We start from the raw sequence: 16,581 nt of genomic DNA on the forward strand, positions 1-16,581 counted from the left end.
TTCTAGGTTGAAAGTTCTTTTCTTTAAAGATGTTAAATATTGGCCCCCACTCTCTTCTCATTTGCAGGGTTTCTGCTGAGAGATCCGCTGTGAGTCTGATGAGCTTCCCTTTGTGGATAACCCGACCTTTCTCTCTGGCTGCCCTTAGCACTTTTTCCTTCATTTCAACCCTGGTGAATCTTGACGATCATGTGTCTTGGGGTTGCTCTTCTTGAGGAGTATCTTTGTGGTGTTCTCTGCATTTCCTGTACTTGAATATCGGCCTGCCTTGCTAGGTTGGGGAAGTTCTCCTGGATAATATCCTGAAGAGTGTTTTCCAGCTTGGATTCATTCTCTTCATCACATTCAGGTACACCTATCAAACGTAGATTAGGTCTTTTCACATAAACCCATATTTCTTGGAGGCTTTGTTCATTTCTTTTTACTCTTTTTTTTTTCTCTAATCTTGCCTTCTCCTTTTATTTCATTGAGTTGATCTTCAGTCTCTGATATCCTTTCTTCTGCTTGGTCAATTCGGCCATTGAAACTTGTGCATGCTTCGCAAAGTTTCCGTGTTGTGTTTTTCATCTCCATCAATTCATTTATATTCCTCTCTACGCTGTTTATTCTCATTAGCATTTCATCAAACCTCTTCTCAAGGTTCTTGGTTTCTTTGCATTGGGTTAGAACATGATCTTTTAGCTCAGAGAAGTTTATTACCCACCTTCTGAAGCCTGTTTCTGTCAATTCATCAGACTCGTTTTCCATCCAGCCTTGTTCTCTTGCTGGTGAGGAGTTGTGATCCCTTGGAGGACAGGCATTCTGGTTTTGGGTCTTTTCATCCTTTTTGCACTGGTTTCTTCCCATCTTTGTGGATTTATCTACCTGTGGTCTTTGTGGTTGGTGACTTTTAGATGGGGGTCTCTGAGTGGACGTCCTTTTTGTTGCTGATGAAGTTGTTTCTTTCTGTTTCTTAGTTTTCCTTCTAACAGTCAGGCCCCCCTGCTGTAGGACTGCTGGAGGTCCACTCCAGACCCTGCTTGCCTGGGGATCACCTGCAGCGGCTGCAGAACAGTAAGGGTTGCTGCCAGTTTCTTCTTCTGTCATCTTTGTCGCAGAAGGATACCCACCAGATGTCAGTCTCAGCTCTCCTTTATGAGGTGTCTGTCTGGTTATACGGGGGTCAGGGAGCTGCTTGAGGAGACAGTCTGTCCCTTATAGGAGCTCAAGTGCTGAGCTGTGAGCTCCATCGTTCTGTTCAGAGCTACTGGGCAGGTACGTTTAAGTCTGCTGCAGTGGAACTCATAACCGCCTTTTTCCCCAGGTGCTCTGTCCCAGGAAGGTGGGGCTTTATTTATAAGTTCCTGTCATTTCTGCTGCCTTTTTTCCTGAGATGCCCTGCCCAGTGAGGAGGTAGCCTAGTCACAGTCTGCCAGCAGAGTCGTTGCTGAGCTGCCATGGGCTTTGCCCAGCTGCTGTGTGAACTTCTTGCAGTTTTGTTTATAGGGGTATAGTTAGAACTGCCTCGGTAGTGGCGGTCTGGCTCGGTAGTGGTGGACACCCTTCCCCCTACAGAGCTGGACTGTCCTGGGTCCAGCTGTGCTTGCTGTGAAACTCTCAATCCAGAGCGTTTCAGATTGCTGGTCTTTGTGGGGGTGGGACCAGCCAAGCCAGATCACCTGGCTCCCTGTTTCAGCCCCCTTTTTTCAGTTGAACAGGTGACTCTTTCTCCCAAGCATTCCAGTCACCAGTTGAAACAGTGCCCTGATTTGTGTGAGTTTTTGTGCGGAAACCCTCTGTGCCAGCTGAAACAGCCACGCTGGAGACTTGTGGCACTTTTCCGCAAGTCTGAAAAGTGAAATCCCATCTCTACTGGGAATCTCCTGGTCTGTGGGCAGTAAAATTTCATTTGGAAATGCAGTGATCACTTACCCTCTGTGTTTTCCCTGCGAACTGCACTCCAGAGCTGTTCCTATTCGGCCATCTTCAGAAGTTTTTTTTTTTCCCTTTTTTTTTTTTTTTTTTTAAGATGGAGTCTCTCTGTCATTCAGGCTGGAGTGCAATGGTGCAATCCCAGCTCACTGCAACCTCCACCTCCTGTGTTCAAGCAGTTCTGCCTCAGCATCCCAAGTAGCTGGGATTATAGGCACACGCCACCATGCCAAGCTAATTTTGTGTTTTTAGTAGAGATAGGGTTTCGCCATGTGTTGGTCAGGCTGGTCTCAAACTCCCGGCCTCAGGTAATCCACCCTCCTTGGCTTCCCAAAGTGCTGGGATTACAGGTGTAAGCCACTGCACCTGGCCAATTGGAAATTTCTTCAGTCTGCCTTATGGAAACTGTATAAATTGTTAGTTGCATAAATCACAGGAGAATATAACGAAAGCCATTGCTAGTTTAAACAGCTCACTGCTGCCCTCTCCAGGGGATGTCTGAGCTGTATCCTCGTTCTTCCTGTGAGTGGTTGGAGCAGGGCTTAGGAAAGGCACAGCGCAGATACAGTGTCTAGCATGGAGACAGGTCACGGTTGTGGCGTGGATTTGGGTGGTACAGTACCCTAACAATTCTGCTCTCCAAGCCCCAACTTCTGACAATGCTTGCTCTCTGCAGACTCTTCTGGATCAGGCACTTAAAGGACTAAATATCTAGGTGTTATTTCCATGCCGCTTAAGGGACGGGGCTTCTGGAGAGCTGGGCCATTTGTGATTTAGCTTTTGCTGAGAAAGGCTTAGGACAGTAGAGAGAAATGGCAGCTAAAGATTCAGAAGCAGCACCATCCATATTCAGTGCTACCAGAGACCCCTCCAGCCTCAGTGGCCCAGATCCTGCACTTGAACTTGACGCTTGCTTGTTGGTGATGTCATAATTGAGGGAGACCACTTTAAACCTTTGACTATCAAAGTTTAATGGCTTCTAGGAGGTTTATCAGATACTGGGTTTTTTTGTTTTTTTTTTGTTTTTGTTTTTTTTTGGCTTCCAAAGTATGTACTAAATTGGGGATTTTTGGCCTGGCACAATGGCTCACACCTGTAATCTCAGCACTTTGGGAGGCCGAGGTGGGCGGATCACCTGAGTCAGGAGTTCGAGACCAGCCTGTCCAACATGGTGAAACCCCGTCTTAATAAAAAATTTAAATTGGGGATTTTTGCTAGGCACAGTGGTTTATGCCTGTAATCTCAGCACTTTGGGAGGCAGAGGCAGGCAGATCACAAGGTCAGGAGATTGAGACCGTCCTGGCTAACATGGTGAAACCTTGTCTCTACTAAAAATAAATAAAATTAGCGGGATGTGGTGGCACACACCTGTAGTCCCAGCTACTCAGGAGGCTGAAGCAGGAGAATCTCTTGAACACTGGAGGCAGAGTCTGCAGAGAGCTAACATTGCACCACTGCACTCTAGCCTGGTGACAGAGTGAGACTATCTCAAAAAAAAAAAAAAAAAAATGGGGGATTGTTGAAACAAAACGGTGGAGGGGATTTTCATAAGCAATAGAACAGATATCTTAAGAAACAGAGCAAGAAGGAGAAACTACTACTTACTGATTTTTATCTTTTCCTTTATTAAGCTTTTCAGTTGCTCATTAAATGTTCCCTGCAAGATTGCGAGGAGTTCTTAACTTGAGGTTCATGGGAGTTGTGGGGTGTCTGTAAACCACTTAACATTGTATGCAAAATTTTGTGTATATTTGCATTTTTCTGGGGAAAGGTATCCATGGCTTACAGTTTATTTTCAAAGGGCCGTAGGGCCCTGGAAAGCACAGGACCCCATGTTTGTTTCCTCTCCAAGTCTTGGTAATGATGGTATCTGGGTAGACAAAGTAGGATTCCACACAACAGATGACTCAGACTTGACATGTCCAGAAAACAGTTGTGCTGAATTCTGAGACATGCCCCCCAGATTCCTTGACAGTGCACGACTCTGCCCAGCTGCTGTATCAGGTATGGTTGGTACCTGTTGGCCTTCATTCCTCAGCCTCTTCAAGGATTGCCTTGGCTACAAAGAATCCTCTCACCTGGGGCTGTGCCCCTTCTGGAGGCCACCCACATCCAGTGACTGACAGATGAAGGGCCATTCTACCTGCTCATCCTAGAGGGCATTTCAGGCTGTTGATTGCAGCTCAGCTTCTCCTGCTCCCCAGTCCTGTTTCCTCCCCCGGCCCCTCAGGTGTCAGTAATCCCAAGGGCACTCCTGAATAAACATCCTGTCCTTGAAACTTCATCGCAGAATCTGCTTCCTGGAGAACCTAACTTGCAACAGAATTCGGCAAAACTTAAAGTCATTTTATTACAGAATCCAGATCAAAAAAGGGCTTTAAGGGCTGGGCACAGTGGCTCATGCCTGTAATCCCATCACTTTGGGAGCCTGAGGCAGGCAGATCACCTGAGGTCAGGAGTTCGAGACCAGCCTGACCAACATGGTGAAATCCCATCTCTACTGAAAATACAAAATTAGCCAGTTGTGGTGACACATGCCTTGTAATCCCAGCTACTCAAGAGGCTGAGGCAGGAGAATCACTTGAACCCAGGGGGTGGAGGCTGCAGTGAACTGAGATCGCACCACAGCACTCCAGCCTGGGCGAGACAGAGCAAGACTCTGTCTCAAAAAAAAAAAAAAAAAGAACTTTATGATAAATAGATTTCTATAACATTGTCTCACTCATTGAATGCAGCACAGTTATGGTGTCTGCACGTTTCTCAGACAAGCCAAACCTAGCCTGCTCAGCAGTCTCACTGAAGAGACTGACTGTTATCATTGGCACCTGGATTTTCGCACCATCCATTCCTGTGTGAAACTCTTCTAGCTCTAGGAAGTGAATATCATTGCCAGCAATCAGGATAACAGACGACCCAAGTTGTGCTGTGCACAGATCTGTTGATCTTGATTCTGCAAATAGTCAATGGCATTGAATTACATGAGTCCAGTTTTCAAAGCTGGACTAGATGTTTAGAGGGTCAAATTATAAGACACAGTTTTCACATTGGATAACAGGTTGAGATTCCAGGTGTGATAATCCTATATTCGGAGGAGGTAACTTTTATAGCGCTATAAAAGCTAAGATTACCAAAGCCTATCCCTGGAAACACTGTAACAAAGCAGCCATTTAGCCCCGACTGGCTCAAGTCATTCCCAAGGTCAGGCCACTGACGACTCTAGAACATTCCTGGTTTCTGTGTGCTCTGAGTCACTGAGCCAGCCACTGCTGCTGCCGTTTATGGGATAGGCAAGAGGGTTGCCACCAAAGGAAATGTTTTTGTCTTTCACCCAGGAGGTGGCAGTTTGGATGTGTCCATAAGCACTATGAAAATGGATCTTTGAAGTAGGTCTACAGTAAGGGACACCCACTAAAGTGGAGATTTTGATGAGCAGATGGTCATCATTTCATGCATGAGTTCAAGGTCAAGCATAAGAACCTCAGTCAGAGCAAGAGGGCTGCAGACCTTGTGACTGGTGTGTGCACCTTCTTCAGCACCCTCCATGCCAGGATGAGGTGACTCTGTCTGGGAAGGAATGAAAGAATCAACTCCTATTTTTTTTTTTTTTTTTTGAGTCTTGCTCTGTTGACCAGGGTGCCAAGGGCCTCGTTTTCCATGCTACCTTGCCTGTCACCTCTCCCAGATCCTGGGAAAGTGTGACCACTATTTGAAGGCAGGATTCAGTTTGGCATTTTGGAGATCTCATCTTAAAGACAGTGTGAGGTTTTTCTGTAATCTATGCATTTTGGTCATCTGTCCCACCCTCATGTTACGGGTAAGCAGTGGCAGCATTTTCCAGATATAAGCTGACACACTAAAGCTGAACTGTATAAAAAATACATATCTTCCCTATGCACCCCAAAATAAGGTAAAATTATGGAGCATCAGAAACACAATGCGTATTCTATGTAGAGGCTGTGTGGCAGTGCCAAATAACATTCCAGTTTCATCCTGATCTCATCAGTCAACAATGTAGCCATGCGAAATGACATTTTTGTTTTATTTTTGGAGACAGTCTTGCTCTGTCCCGCAGGCTACAGTGCAGTGGTTCAGTCTCGGCTCACTGCAACCTCTACCTCCCAGGTTCAAGTGATTCTCCTGCCTCAGCCTCCTGAATAGCTGGGATTAGAGGCACCTGCTACCACGCCTGGCTAATTTTTGTGTTTTTAGTAGAGATGGGGTTTTACCACGTTGGCCAGGCTGGTCTCGAACTCCTGACCTCAAGTGATCCACCAGCCTCGGCCTCCCAAAGTTCTGGGCTTACAGGCACAAGCCACCGCACCAGGCACAAAATGACATTTTTATTTTATTTTATTTTTTTTTAGAGAAAGAGAGAGAATAGGAAGGAGAAAAAAGGAAGAGAAAGAGAGAGAGAGAATGGGGAGGAGGGAGAAGGAAAAGAAAGAGGGAGAGAGAATGGGAGTATTGCTTTCTTGCCCAGGCTAGAATGCAATTTAGTAATGGGTATTGAAAACCTCTTTTATACTGATAATTATACTTAATGATGTAGTCAGGAAGGAGTAAGGGAAGAAGATAACAAACAAACAGCCAACCAATATTTAATTTAAACCTATGAAATGCTATGCGATTACTGAGGAGTGATTTACTTCCAATTATATAGTCACCTTTGGAATAGGTGTGAGGTGGTAATGTATGTTTTGTGTATTTGAAGTGGAGAGTACTATAAATATTTATTAAGTTTACTTGTTCCGGGTCTGAGTTCAAGTTCTGAATATCCTTGTTAATTTTCTATCTCGTTGATCTATAGAATCGTTAGCTCTTCTTGTTGCATTGATCCTTTTGCCATTATGTAATGTCATTCCTCGCCTCTTTTGATCTTTGTTGCTTTAAAGTCTACTTTATCAGAGGTGAGAATTGCATCTGCTGCTTTTTGTTTATTAGTTTATTTTTACTCTCTGTTCAATTGGTAAATCTTCCTCCTTCTCTCTGAGTCTTTGTGTATTGTTTCATGTAAGATGGGCCCGGATGCAGCATACCGATGGGTTTTGGCTTTTTATCCAATTAAAATATATGTAAGTTTAATACCAGCATTTGATGCTAGCTGGCTGTTTTGCCCATTAGTTGATGTGAATATTTTATTGTGTTAAAGTTCTTTGCTTTTTGATATATTTTTGGAAAGGCTGATATTGGTTGTTCCTTTATATGTATAGTGCTTCTTTCAGAAGCTCTTGTAAAGCAAGCCTGGTGGTGGTGAACTCTCTAAGTACTTGTTTGTTCGCAAAAGATTTAATTTTTCCTTCGCACATAAAGCTTAGTTTGGCTGGATAGGAAATTCTGGGTTGAAAGTTCTTTTCTTTAAGGATGTTAAATATTGGTCCCCACTCTTTTCTGGCTTGTAGGGTTTCTGCTGAGAGATCTGCTGTAAGTCTGATAGGCTTCCCTTTATGGGTAACCTGAACTTTCTCTCTAGCTGCCCTTAGTATTTTCTCCTTCATTTCAACCCTAATAAATCTGGCAATTATGTGCCTTGGGGTTGGTCTTCTTGAAGAATATCTTTGTGGTGTTCTCTGTATTACCTGGAGTTGAATATTACCCTGCCTTGCCAGGTTGGGAAAATTTTCCTGAATGATATCCTGAAGAGTATTTTCCAACTTGGATTCATTCTCTTCATCACATTCAGGTACACCTATCAAACGTAAATTAGGTCTTTTCACATAGTCCCATATTTCCTGGAGACTTTGCTCATTCCTTTTCATCCTTTTTTCTGCATTCTTGTCTTCTCGTTTCATTTCACTGAGCTGGTCCTCGACTTCTGATATCCTTCCTTCCGCTTGATCAATTCGACTGTTTAAACTTGTGCATGCTTCGTGAAGTTCTCGTGTTGTGTTTTTCAGCTCCATCAATTCACTTATATTCTTCTCTAAATTGTCCATTCTCATTAACATTTCGTTAAACCTTTTTTCAAGGTTCTTAGTTTCTTTGCATTGGGTTAGAATAAGTTATTTTAATTCACAGAAGTTTCTTATCACCCACGTTTGGAAACCTGCTTCTGTTATTGGAATACCGGTGTAATCTATTAAGCCTTGTTCCGTTACTGATGAGGAATTGCAATCCCCTGTAGAGGGAGAGGCATTCTGATTTTGAGTGTTCTCTACCTTTTTACGCTGGTTTCTTCCCTTCATTATATATTTGTCTGTCTGTCGTCTTTATAATTACCGACTTTCTAACTGGGTCTCTGACGTCCAACTTGTTGATTCCCTGCGCCGAAATCTGAGCAATCCACTGAGCCGGCCAAAACAGCGGTGTTAAGATTGATGGTGCTTTTCTGCCCGGGAATATCCGGACTCTGCACCAAGAACTGGCGTGCTAAGGCACCAGCAAAACCGCCACGCCGGCCACAAGAGTCGCCCTGGCGACCCGTGGAGCTCCTCCACTGGGAATCTCGTGGTCCGTTAGCAACTAATATTCGTCTGAAAGTGTGGCGTCCTCTCGTTCTTTGCGCTTTCACTGGGAGGTACGTGCCCGAGCTGCTAATCATCAGCCATCTTGGATCTCTCTCCCGAAATAGTCTTTTCCACAAAATGACATTTTTAGATGCATATATAGTAGTCTATGAAATTTCAAAATATTTTAAGAAATCTTTGTTGTAATAATAGCTTCAGATTACGAAAAAAAAGCTAGTGTCTTGGTGAGTGCTGCCAGTTTCATTGCAGCTTCTCAGCAGGAGCCCATCTGCTGATGTAACGTATGATAATGGAAGTGGTGCCTAACTTATGAATGCATGAGAAAGGCTAGACCTTACCAGTTGTTTTAAGGTGAGATCTACTACTAACTATTAGGAGGCGTGTATTTTATTAGACTGAAATTCACTTGCAAAAATACTCTAAAAAATCGCCTTTATATTTAAAAAAAAAAAACTGTGAAAGTCTACATCTTTTCCTGTGCATTCTACTCAAAGAAGATAGGGCCTAGTAAATTTACCTGAAAAATACTTCAGTATTCTAATAGCAAAACTGAATCTGCTGAGGGATTCAGAGTAAGCTCTTAAAAGCCATCTGAGTCTTTGTTTTCTCATTTACTGAAGTGGTTTTTGGGGGTTTGGGGTTGTTTGTTCTTTTTTTTTTTGAGACGGAGTCTCTGTCACCCAGGCTGGAGTACAGTGACGCAATCTCGGCTCACTGCAACCTTCACCTCCTGGGTTCAAGCAATTCTCCTGCCTCAGCCTCTCGAGTAGCTGGGACTACAGATGCACACCACCACACCTGGCTAATTTTTGTATTTTAAGTAGAAACGGAGTTTTGCCATGTTGGCCAGGCTGGTCCCAAACTCCTGACCTCAAGTGATCTGCCTGTCTCAGTCTCCCAAAGTGCTGGGATTACAGGCAAGAGCCTGTAACTGTGCCCAGACTACTGAAGTGGTTTTTATATGCTAATTTGTTCCTACCCCCCATTGCTTTTGTTTTGCTACATCCCCATGGAAGAATCTGTTTTCATCTGGAAATATTAAGAAGTTGTGGCTGGACGAGATAGCTCATGCTGTAATCCGAGCACTTTGGGAGGCCGAGGCAGGTGGATCACCTGAGGTCAGGAGTTGGAGACCAGCCTGACCAATATGGAGAAACCCCATCTCTACTAAAAATACAAAATTAGCTGGGCGTTCTGGTGTATGCCTGTAATCCCAGCTACTCGGGCGACTGAGGCAGGAGAATTGCTTGAACCCAGGAGGCGGAGGTTGCGGTGAGCCGAGATCGCGCCATTGCACTCCAGCCTGGGCAACAAGAGGGCAACTCCATCCCAAAAATAAAGAAGAAGTTGTAACTGTGAAATGTTAATAAAGAATGAGGCCAGGCACGGTGGCTTACGCTTGTAATCCCAGCAGTTTGGGAAGCCGAGGCGGGTGGATCACCTGACATTGGGAGTTCAAGACCAGCCTGGCTAACATGGTGAAACCCCATCTCTACTAAAAATACAAAAATTAGCTGGTTGTGGTGGCATGCACCTGTAATCCCAGCTACTTGGGAGGCTAAGGCTGGAGAATCGCTTGAACCTAGGAAGCGGAGGTTGCAGTGAGCCGAGATGGCGCCATTGCATTCCAGCCTAGGCGACGAGCAAAACTCAGTCTCACACACAAAAAAAGAGAATGAGTAGCACTGTAGGCGTGATTTCTAGCCTGAAAGCAGTTGGAAGAGTCTAGAGTTTAGTTCTAAGGCTGTTGGTAGGAGGAGCCAGCATGGCATCATATTTTTATTATATGTAAAGCTAGATCAAAAGCTTTTCTCATGCTGATTTAGTGTCGATAGTTAAACTCCAGCACCTTTTATATAGTTATACTTCATTTTTCATTGCTTTCTGCCGGGTCTGAGGAATTGGAATGAGCACTGCCTTGTGCAGATGTTCAGATTTGATTCTTAAAGAAAAAGTTGTATTTCAGAATCTCTCTCCTTTTTTTCCCCTCTAAGATATAACCTGATGTTTGAAAATAAGCATTTGGAATAAGTGCAACATCTGGTATGTTTAAATCAGGCATAGGTTCCAAATGGTTATTTCCCCAGTTTGATTTACTTGAAATTTAGTTTTTTAAAATTCCTATCGATGATGGTGGTGATAATGATTAAAATGAAATGGGGGACATTCCCTCTTAACTGTAAAATTCACGTATGTGTACTACTAGCTTTCTGAGCCCACTTACCCTATAGTTTGTGTTAAACTTGGGAAATAAAAGTTTAAATTTCTAATGAGAAGGTTAAATGTGGGTTGGAAGAAAATTTTACAAATATCCTCTGTTGGTTACAGAGGTTGTCATACTAAATATTTAATTTAAGACACTATTACATGGGACACGGTAGCTCACGCCTGTAATCCCAGCACTTTGGGAGGGCGAGGTGGGTGGATCACTTGAGGTCAGGAGTTCGAGACCAGCCTGGCCAACATGGTGAAACCCCATCTCTACTAAAAATACAAAAATTAGCCAGATGTGATGATGTGTGCCAGTAGCCCAGATACTCAGGGAGGCTGAGGTGGGAGAATCACTTGAACCTTGGAGGCAGAGGTTGCAGTGAGCCAACATTGTACCACTGCACTCCAGCCTGGGCAACAGAGTGAGACCCTGTCTCAAAAAAAAAAACAACAAAAAAAAAGGCAGTATTAAAAGCTTCGAACATTGAGACAGTTGAGTCTTTAAAATACTTTTTAAAAAAATGCTTCTCACCAGGCAAGGTGGCTCACACCTGTAATCCCAGCACTTTGGGAGGCTGACCAACATGGAGAAACCCTGTCTCTACTAAAAATACAAAATTAACCGGGCATGGTGGTACATGCCTGTAATCCCAGCTACTTGAGAGGCTGCAGCAGGAGACTCTCTTGAACCCAGGAGGTGGAGGCTGTAGTGAGCCGAGATTGGGCCATTGCACTCCAGCCTGGGCAACAAGAGCAAAACTATGTCTCAAAAAAAAAAAAAAATGCTTCTCACTTATGTTCCCTATGCACCCCAAAATTTATAAACTTGTAAACTTAACATCTGACCAAGAACATTGCTATAAAGATGATTCATCAGCCCAGTAAGATCAGCCAGACTTCTGATCATTTACCTTTACCTTTTTTTGGGTTAATTGTACAATTTCTACTTCTTTAATGTGGAATTCATAAAATGTCATGGCAGGGTTTCTCATGCATTTGTAAAATGTTCTTCAAATGATAGAAATGGCTCTGTCATGAAGCCAGAGTTTTTATACAGTTTCTCTTAGAGAAATAACATTCTTTATCCTAGATCCGATGTCCAGTTTTCACAAGCTGATTGCTGAGAAGGTTCTAGGCGACGTCTGCTAAAAAGCATTGCTTTCTGTTAATTAGACATGTGCAAGCCAGCCAGCGCACCATAGCCTTAATTGCAGAAATGATCCACACTGCTAGTCTCGTTCACGATGACGTTATTGACGATGCAAGTTCTCGAAGAGGAAAACACACAGTTAATAAGATCTGGGGTGAAAAGAAGGTACGTCTTTCTGGTTTTTTAAAATCTCTTATCGAATCACATGCTTTTTGGACCACAGTTGTTTTTCAGCTTTGTCTCATTACTAAGTAAAATATGCTTGCTCAAATGTAATGTGGTCTTCCAAATTTCAAAAAAGTATTCATGTCTTATCTATATATAGATAAATATTTTTCTATGACATTTTCTATTACTTAAACTTAGTATTTCTAATAGAATTCCTTTGGTTGTAAGGAAATGGATTTTCATGGGTCTCCAAAAGTGTATTTCTTAAGGAATCATACATTTTAGTTTTGGGCTTAGATTACCCAGATTCAGTTTAATTTTTTTAAATTTGTTTGAGTGCTTCATGTCAATGTCAAAGCAAAAAAAAAATAAAAAGGAAATGTCAGAGAGGTACTGTTCTACCATGAAAATTTTATCTTTTGAAATAGAAGTTCTGTAATTGGGTTTGGTTCATATATGTATATATTAAAGCATATTTCTGTATTGCTAGCATGGGGAATATGGGAAGCAGGGACTTTGGTTTGAAGATGCAGAGATCCTGGGTTGAAGATGAGAATAGAGTTGAACAAATGAGAATAAAAATGCACAGGCCTTGGAGAGCAGGCATCCGTCACCATCACCACACATGTGCCTCCACTGAAGAGCAAACAAAAAGTTTGTGCAGGCCGGGCACCGTGTCTCACGCCTGTAATCCCAGCACTTTGGGAGGCTGAAGCGGGCGGATCACCTGAGGTCAGGAGTTCAAGACCAGCCTGGCCAACGTAGTGAAACCCCATCTCTACTAAAAATACAAAAATTAGCCAGGCGTAGTGGCTCACACCTATAACCCAACACTTTGGGAGGCTGAGGTAGATAGATGACTGGAGGCCAGGAGTTCGAGACCAGCCTGGCCAACAGGGTGAAACCCTGTCTCTACTGAAAAAAACACAAAAATTAGCCAGGCATGATGGCATGTGCCTGTAACCCCAGCTACTCAGGAGGCTTAGGCAGGAGAATTGGTTGAATCCGGGAGAGGGAAATTGCAGTGAGCTAAGATCACACCACTGCATTCCAGCCTGGACATCAGAGTGAGACTTTAAAAAAAAACAAAAACAAAAACAAAAACAAAAAACCAAGTTTGTGCAAATATAACTGCCCCACCCTCACCTCCTTCCCTCTCACGGATTTATAGTATCCCTGGTTCCTTCCTATTTAATTCTCCTCATTAAAAAAAGAAATATATATGTTCATTGCTATCTTCACATGCTGATTTTATTTGACCATAAATGACTTTGTTTTGAAATCAAGTCCTGCAGTTTCATTTACATGCCTTTTATTTCAAATTTTAGACTAAAAGGTTTTATGTCCTGTTGACCGAACTGTATACCTCAGAGAGTTAGCCAAAAAAGCAGATGGCATTTTGGTTTGGAGAGGACATGGGTAGCTCTGTGGCCCGTCCCTGCAATCAGCTGTGTCTGTTTTCAGGCAGGGCCAGTCCTATTTGGAGGACTAAAGCCTTATTTGGAGCCTTGGGTCGGGGAGGAGGACCAAGAGAACAAATGAAGGTCTTCTCCTTGGCTAGCCCCCATGTGTCTGCCTCTGCCGTTGGGGGCCTCTTTCTGAAAGCAGGTCAAGGACACGTGTGCCACACTCACCTGCCTCTTCCAGCGCTGACAGCCATCTGCTCAGCCCAGGGCTACCTGCTAGGTTCCTCCCTCACCCACAACTGCTGTTACCAGGACAAAAACCCACACACTCAGTGCCCTCTTGCTAAGCCCTCGTCAGGCCTGGCCTGGGCTTCCTGGCACTTCCTTCCTTTAACTCCCACCCCTGGCCTTCCACAGTCCGTGTCATATGCTGGACCTTTTGGCCTCTAGGATACCCCCGGCCCGGAGAAGAAAAAAGTAAAGGCCAATGGATCCTGAGCCCTGAGCTGCTAATGATGTAGGGGCTGGGTGGGGGAAAGTGTGTACATACATATCATAATTTGTAAAATGACTTTATCAGCGTGTACTTACATTAGGGTATCTTACATTATATATATTATATAAAGTGGTGATTAATTGGTAAACACACTGAACATCAATGTTTTAGTTACTAAAGAACTCAGACAGTATCTAAAATAGTTATGTGAAAAATTCTGTGAACTCTAGCCTCTATGACTGATTACTATAGAATATAACACTTAATGGCCAGGCGTGGTGGCTCATGCCTGTAGTCATAGCACTTTGGGAGGCCAAGGCAGTTGGATCACTTGAGGCCAGGAGTTCGAGACCAGCCTGGCCAACATAGTGAAGCCCCATCTCTAGTAAAAAGATAAAAATTACTGGGCATTGTGGTGTGTGCCTGTAGTCCCAGCTACTCAAGAGGCTGAGGTGGGAGGATTGCCTGAACCAGGCAGAGGCTGCAGTGAGCTGAGATTGTGCCACCGCACTCCAGCCTGGGTGACAGAGCAAGACTCTGTCTCAAAAAAAAAAAAAAAAAAAAAAAAAGTAACATATGTATCTTTAAATATGCAAATTAATATGGTATATAGTTTGATTATAGCATATAATTCAACTATTTATGCAGTAATTTGTAACTAGTTGCTAATAGTGTAGATGTCTATCACAATCTGAAGAAGATTGGAAAGATGTTGATTATTTAGTGTTCAGTGGAAAAAAATTTTTTTTACCTAGGAATGAGGGGCAGTGTCATATAGTACAAAAAGCATTTCACTTTGAGCCAAAATTCCTTGGTTTAGTTTTCATTGAAAATAACACGTATCGTGCCATTCTCTGGAGTGTGCTCAGTACTAGCTGAGATGATTCCTAGTCCGAGCTCCCACTCCACCCCACCCTCCCCACTGCCCTGGGAGCTTAGAGACTAGAGCATCCCTGACTGGTATGCAAGGTGTGATGGTCGCCGTGTGCACGGGTGTTGTGCTCACACAAAAGGAAGGCATCTGACCAGACTGAGGGATCGGGGTGGGTGGAGGGACTTCTTGGAGGTAGCATCTGACCTCGTTATGCAAATAAGTCCACTCAGTGAAGAAGGGGGCGGAACTTTTTGAGCAGAAGGACCAGTAAGTGGAAAGGCCCAAGGGAAGAGTGAACATCCAGTGTGGCAAAACCGAAGGCAGCTGCGTTTTGGTGCGGCTGGCAGGTGAAGCTTGTGAGGGGAAGCTGCCCTCCCTCTCCAGGCGTTGATTTCTTCAGCTGTCAGCTGGGGAGATGGACATGGTCATCTCTGAGAGCCAGTCTAGTTCAAACACTGTTCCAAATCTGTAACCGATTATTACGAACTGGAAAGTGACACGGTCATCTCTGAGAGCCAGTCCAGTTCAAACACTGTCCCAAATTTGTAACCGATTATTACGAACTGGAAAGTGACATGGTCATCTCTGAGAGCCAGTCCAGTTCAAACACTGCCTCAAATCTGTAACCCATTATTACGAACTGGGAAGTGACATGGTCATCTCTGAGAGCCAGTCCAGTTCAAACACTGTCCCAAATCTGTAACTGATTGTTAGACTCCTGCTGAGGAAGAGGAAGGTTAAAAAGAAAAAAAACCTACATCCAAGATGAGCCCCCCTTCCACGAAGATCCCTTCCAGTCAGTTTCATCATTGGCTCTATTGCTCTGATACTTTTTTCTGAACATTGTGTTTTCCCCATCTTTTTCTAGGCTGTTCTTGCAGGAGATTTAATTCTTTCTGCAGCGTCTATAGCTCTGGCACGAATTGGAAATACAACTGTTATATCTATTTTAACCCAAGTTATTGAAGATTTGGTGCGTGGTACGTTGATTCTCATTTTTCTTCTTTGTTATTCAATCCTGGTGTTTAGCCAGGCAATAAAACCACCTCTTGAATGACCCCTTTCCTTCTTTATAGGTGAATTTCTTCAGCTTGGGTCAAAAGAAAATGAGAATGAAAGATTTGCCCACTACCTTGAAAAGACCTTTAAGAAGACCGCCAGCCTGATAGCCAACAGTTGTAAAGCAGTATGTACGTTCTGTCTTTCTTCAAGTTAAAGCCTCATGCTCTTTTTTTGGGAGCTAATTCTCCTAGAAAATATTTCAGTGAAGAATCATAAAATAGTACCCAAAAATCCCAAGAGGTTAATGAGGAAAAGAATGACATCCCCAAACAGTAGAGGACTTCTGCTGTGTTTTCATTTTTGCCATCTTCTTTTGGTATGCAGGTGTTGACTTTTCATCTTTTCTTCCCAAGAACTGAATCAAAATAAGCCTTCCCACACCTTCCCCAATCTAATTGCCAAACTGTGTATCATTTTGAACAATTTATTATAAATAATTTCTCTAATGATTGTTGTCACACACACTGTTTCTAACACTTCACCTTTTAAAAATGAAGTGCTCTGTTTTTAAATATATTCACCCAGGGCCGGGCGCGGTGGCTCATGCCTGTAATCCTCGCACTTTGGGAGGCCGAGGTGGGTGGATCATGAGGTCAAGAGATCGAGACCATCCTGGCCAACATGGTGAAACCCCATCTCCACTAAAAATACAAAAATTAGCTGGGCGTGGTGGCAGGTGCCTGTAGTCCCAGCTACTTGGGAGGCTGAGGCAGGAGAATTGCTTGAACCCAGGAGGCAGAGGTTGCAGTGAGCCAAGATCGCGCCACTGCACTCCAACCTGGCAACAGAGTGAGACTCTGTCTTAAAATATATATATATATATAGCCGGGCACGGTGGC

At 43.5% G+C, this 16,581-nt stretch overlaps 1 protein-coding gene across 4 annotated transcripts in view; it reads left to right on the forward strand.

Annotated features, from left to right (window-relative positions):
- PDSS1 (decaprenyl diphosphate synthase subunit 1) overlaps positions 1-16,581 on the forward strand; it is a 60,215-nt gene that overhangs the window by 19,603 nt on the left and 24,031 nt on the right. For 3 of the 4 annotated variants that reach the window (XM_064368568.1, XM_064368566.1, XM_064368569.1), the window contains 3 exons: positions 11,760-11,901; positions 15,549-15,660; positions 15,757-15,866. In XM_064368568.1, the coding sequence (XP_064224638.1) occupies positions 11,760-11,901; positions 15,549-15,660; positions 15,757-15,866 (364 nt within the window). Of the gene's footprint in view, positions 1-11,676; positions 11,902-15,548; positions 15,661-15,756; positions 15,867-16,581 lie in introns of all 4 variants that reach the window. The other variant, XM_064368570.1, reaches the window with a different exon arrangement.

This window comes from Aotus nancymaae, unplaced genomic scaffold (assembly GCF_030222135.1).
Source record: "Aotus nancymaae isolate 86718 unplaced genomic scaffold, 86718_ANA_hifiasm-v0.15.2.pri h1tg000077l, whole genome shotgun sequence".
Taxonomy (NCBI): Eukaryota; Metazoa; Chordata; class Mammalia; order Primates; family Aotidae; genus Aotus; species Aotus nancymaae.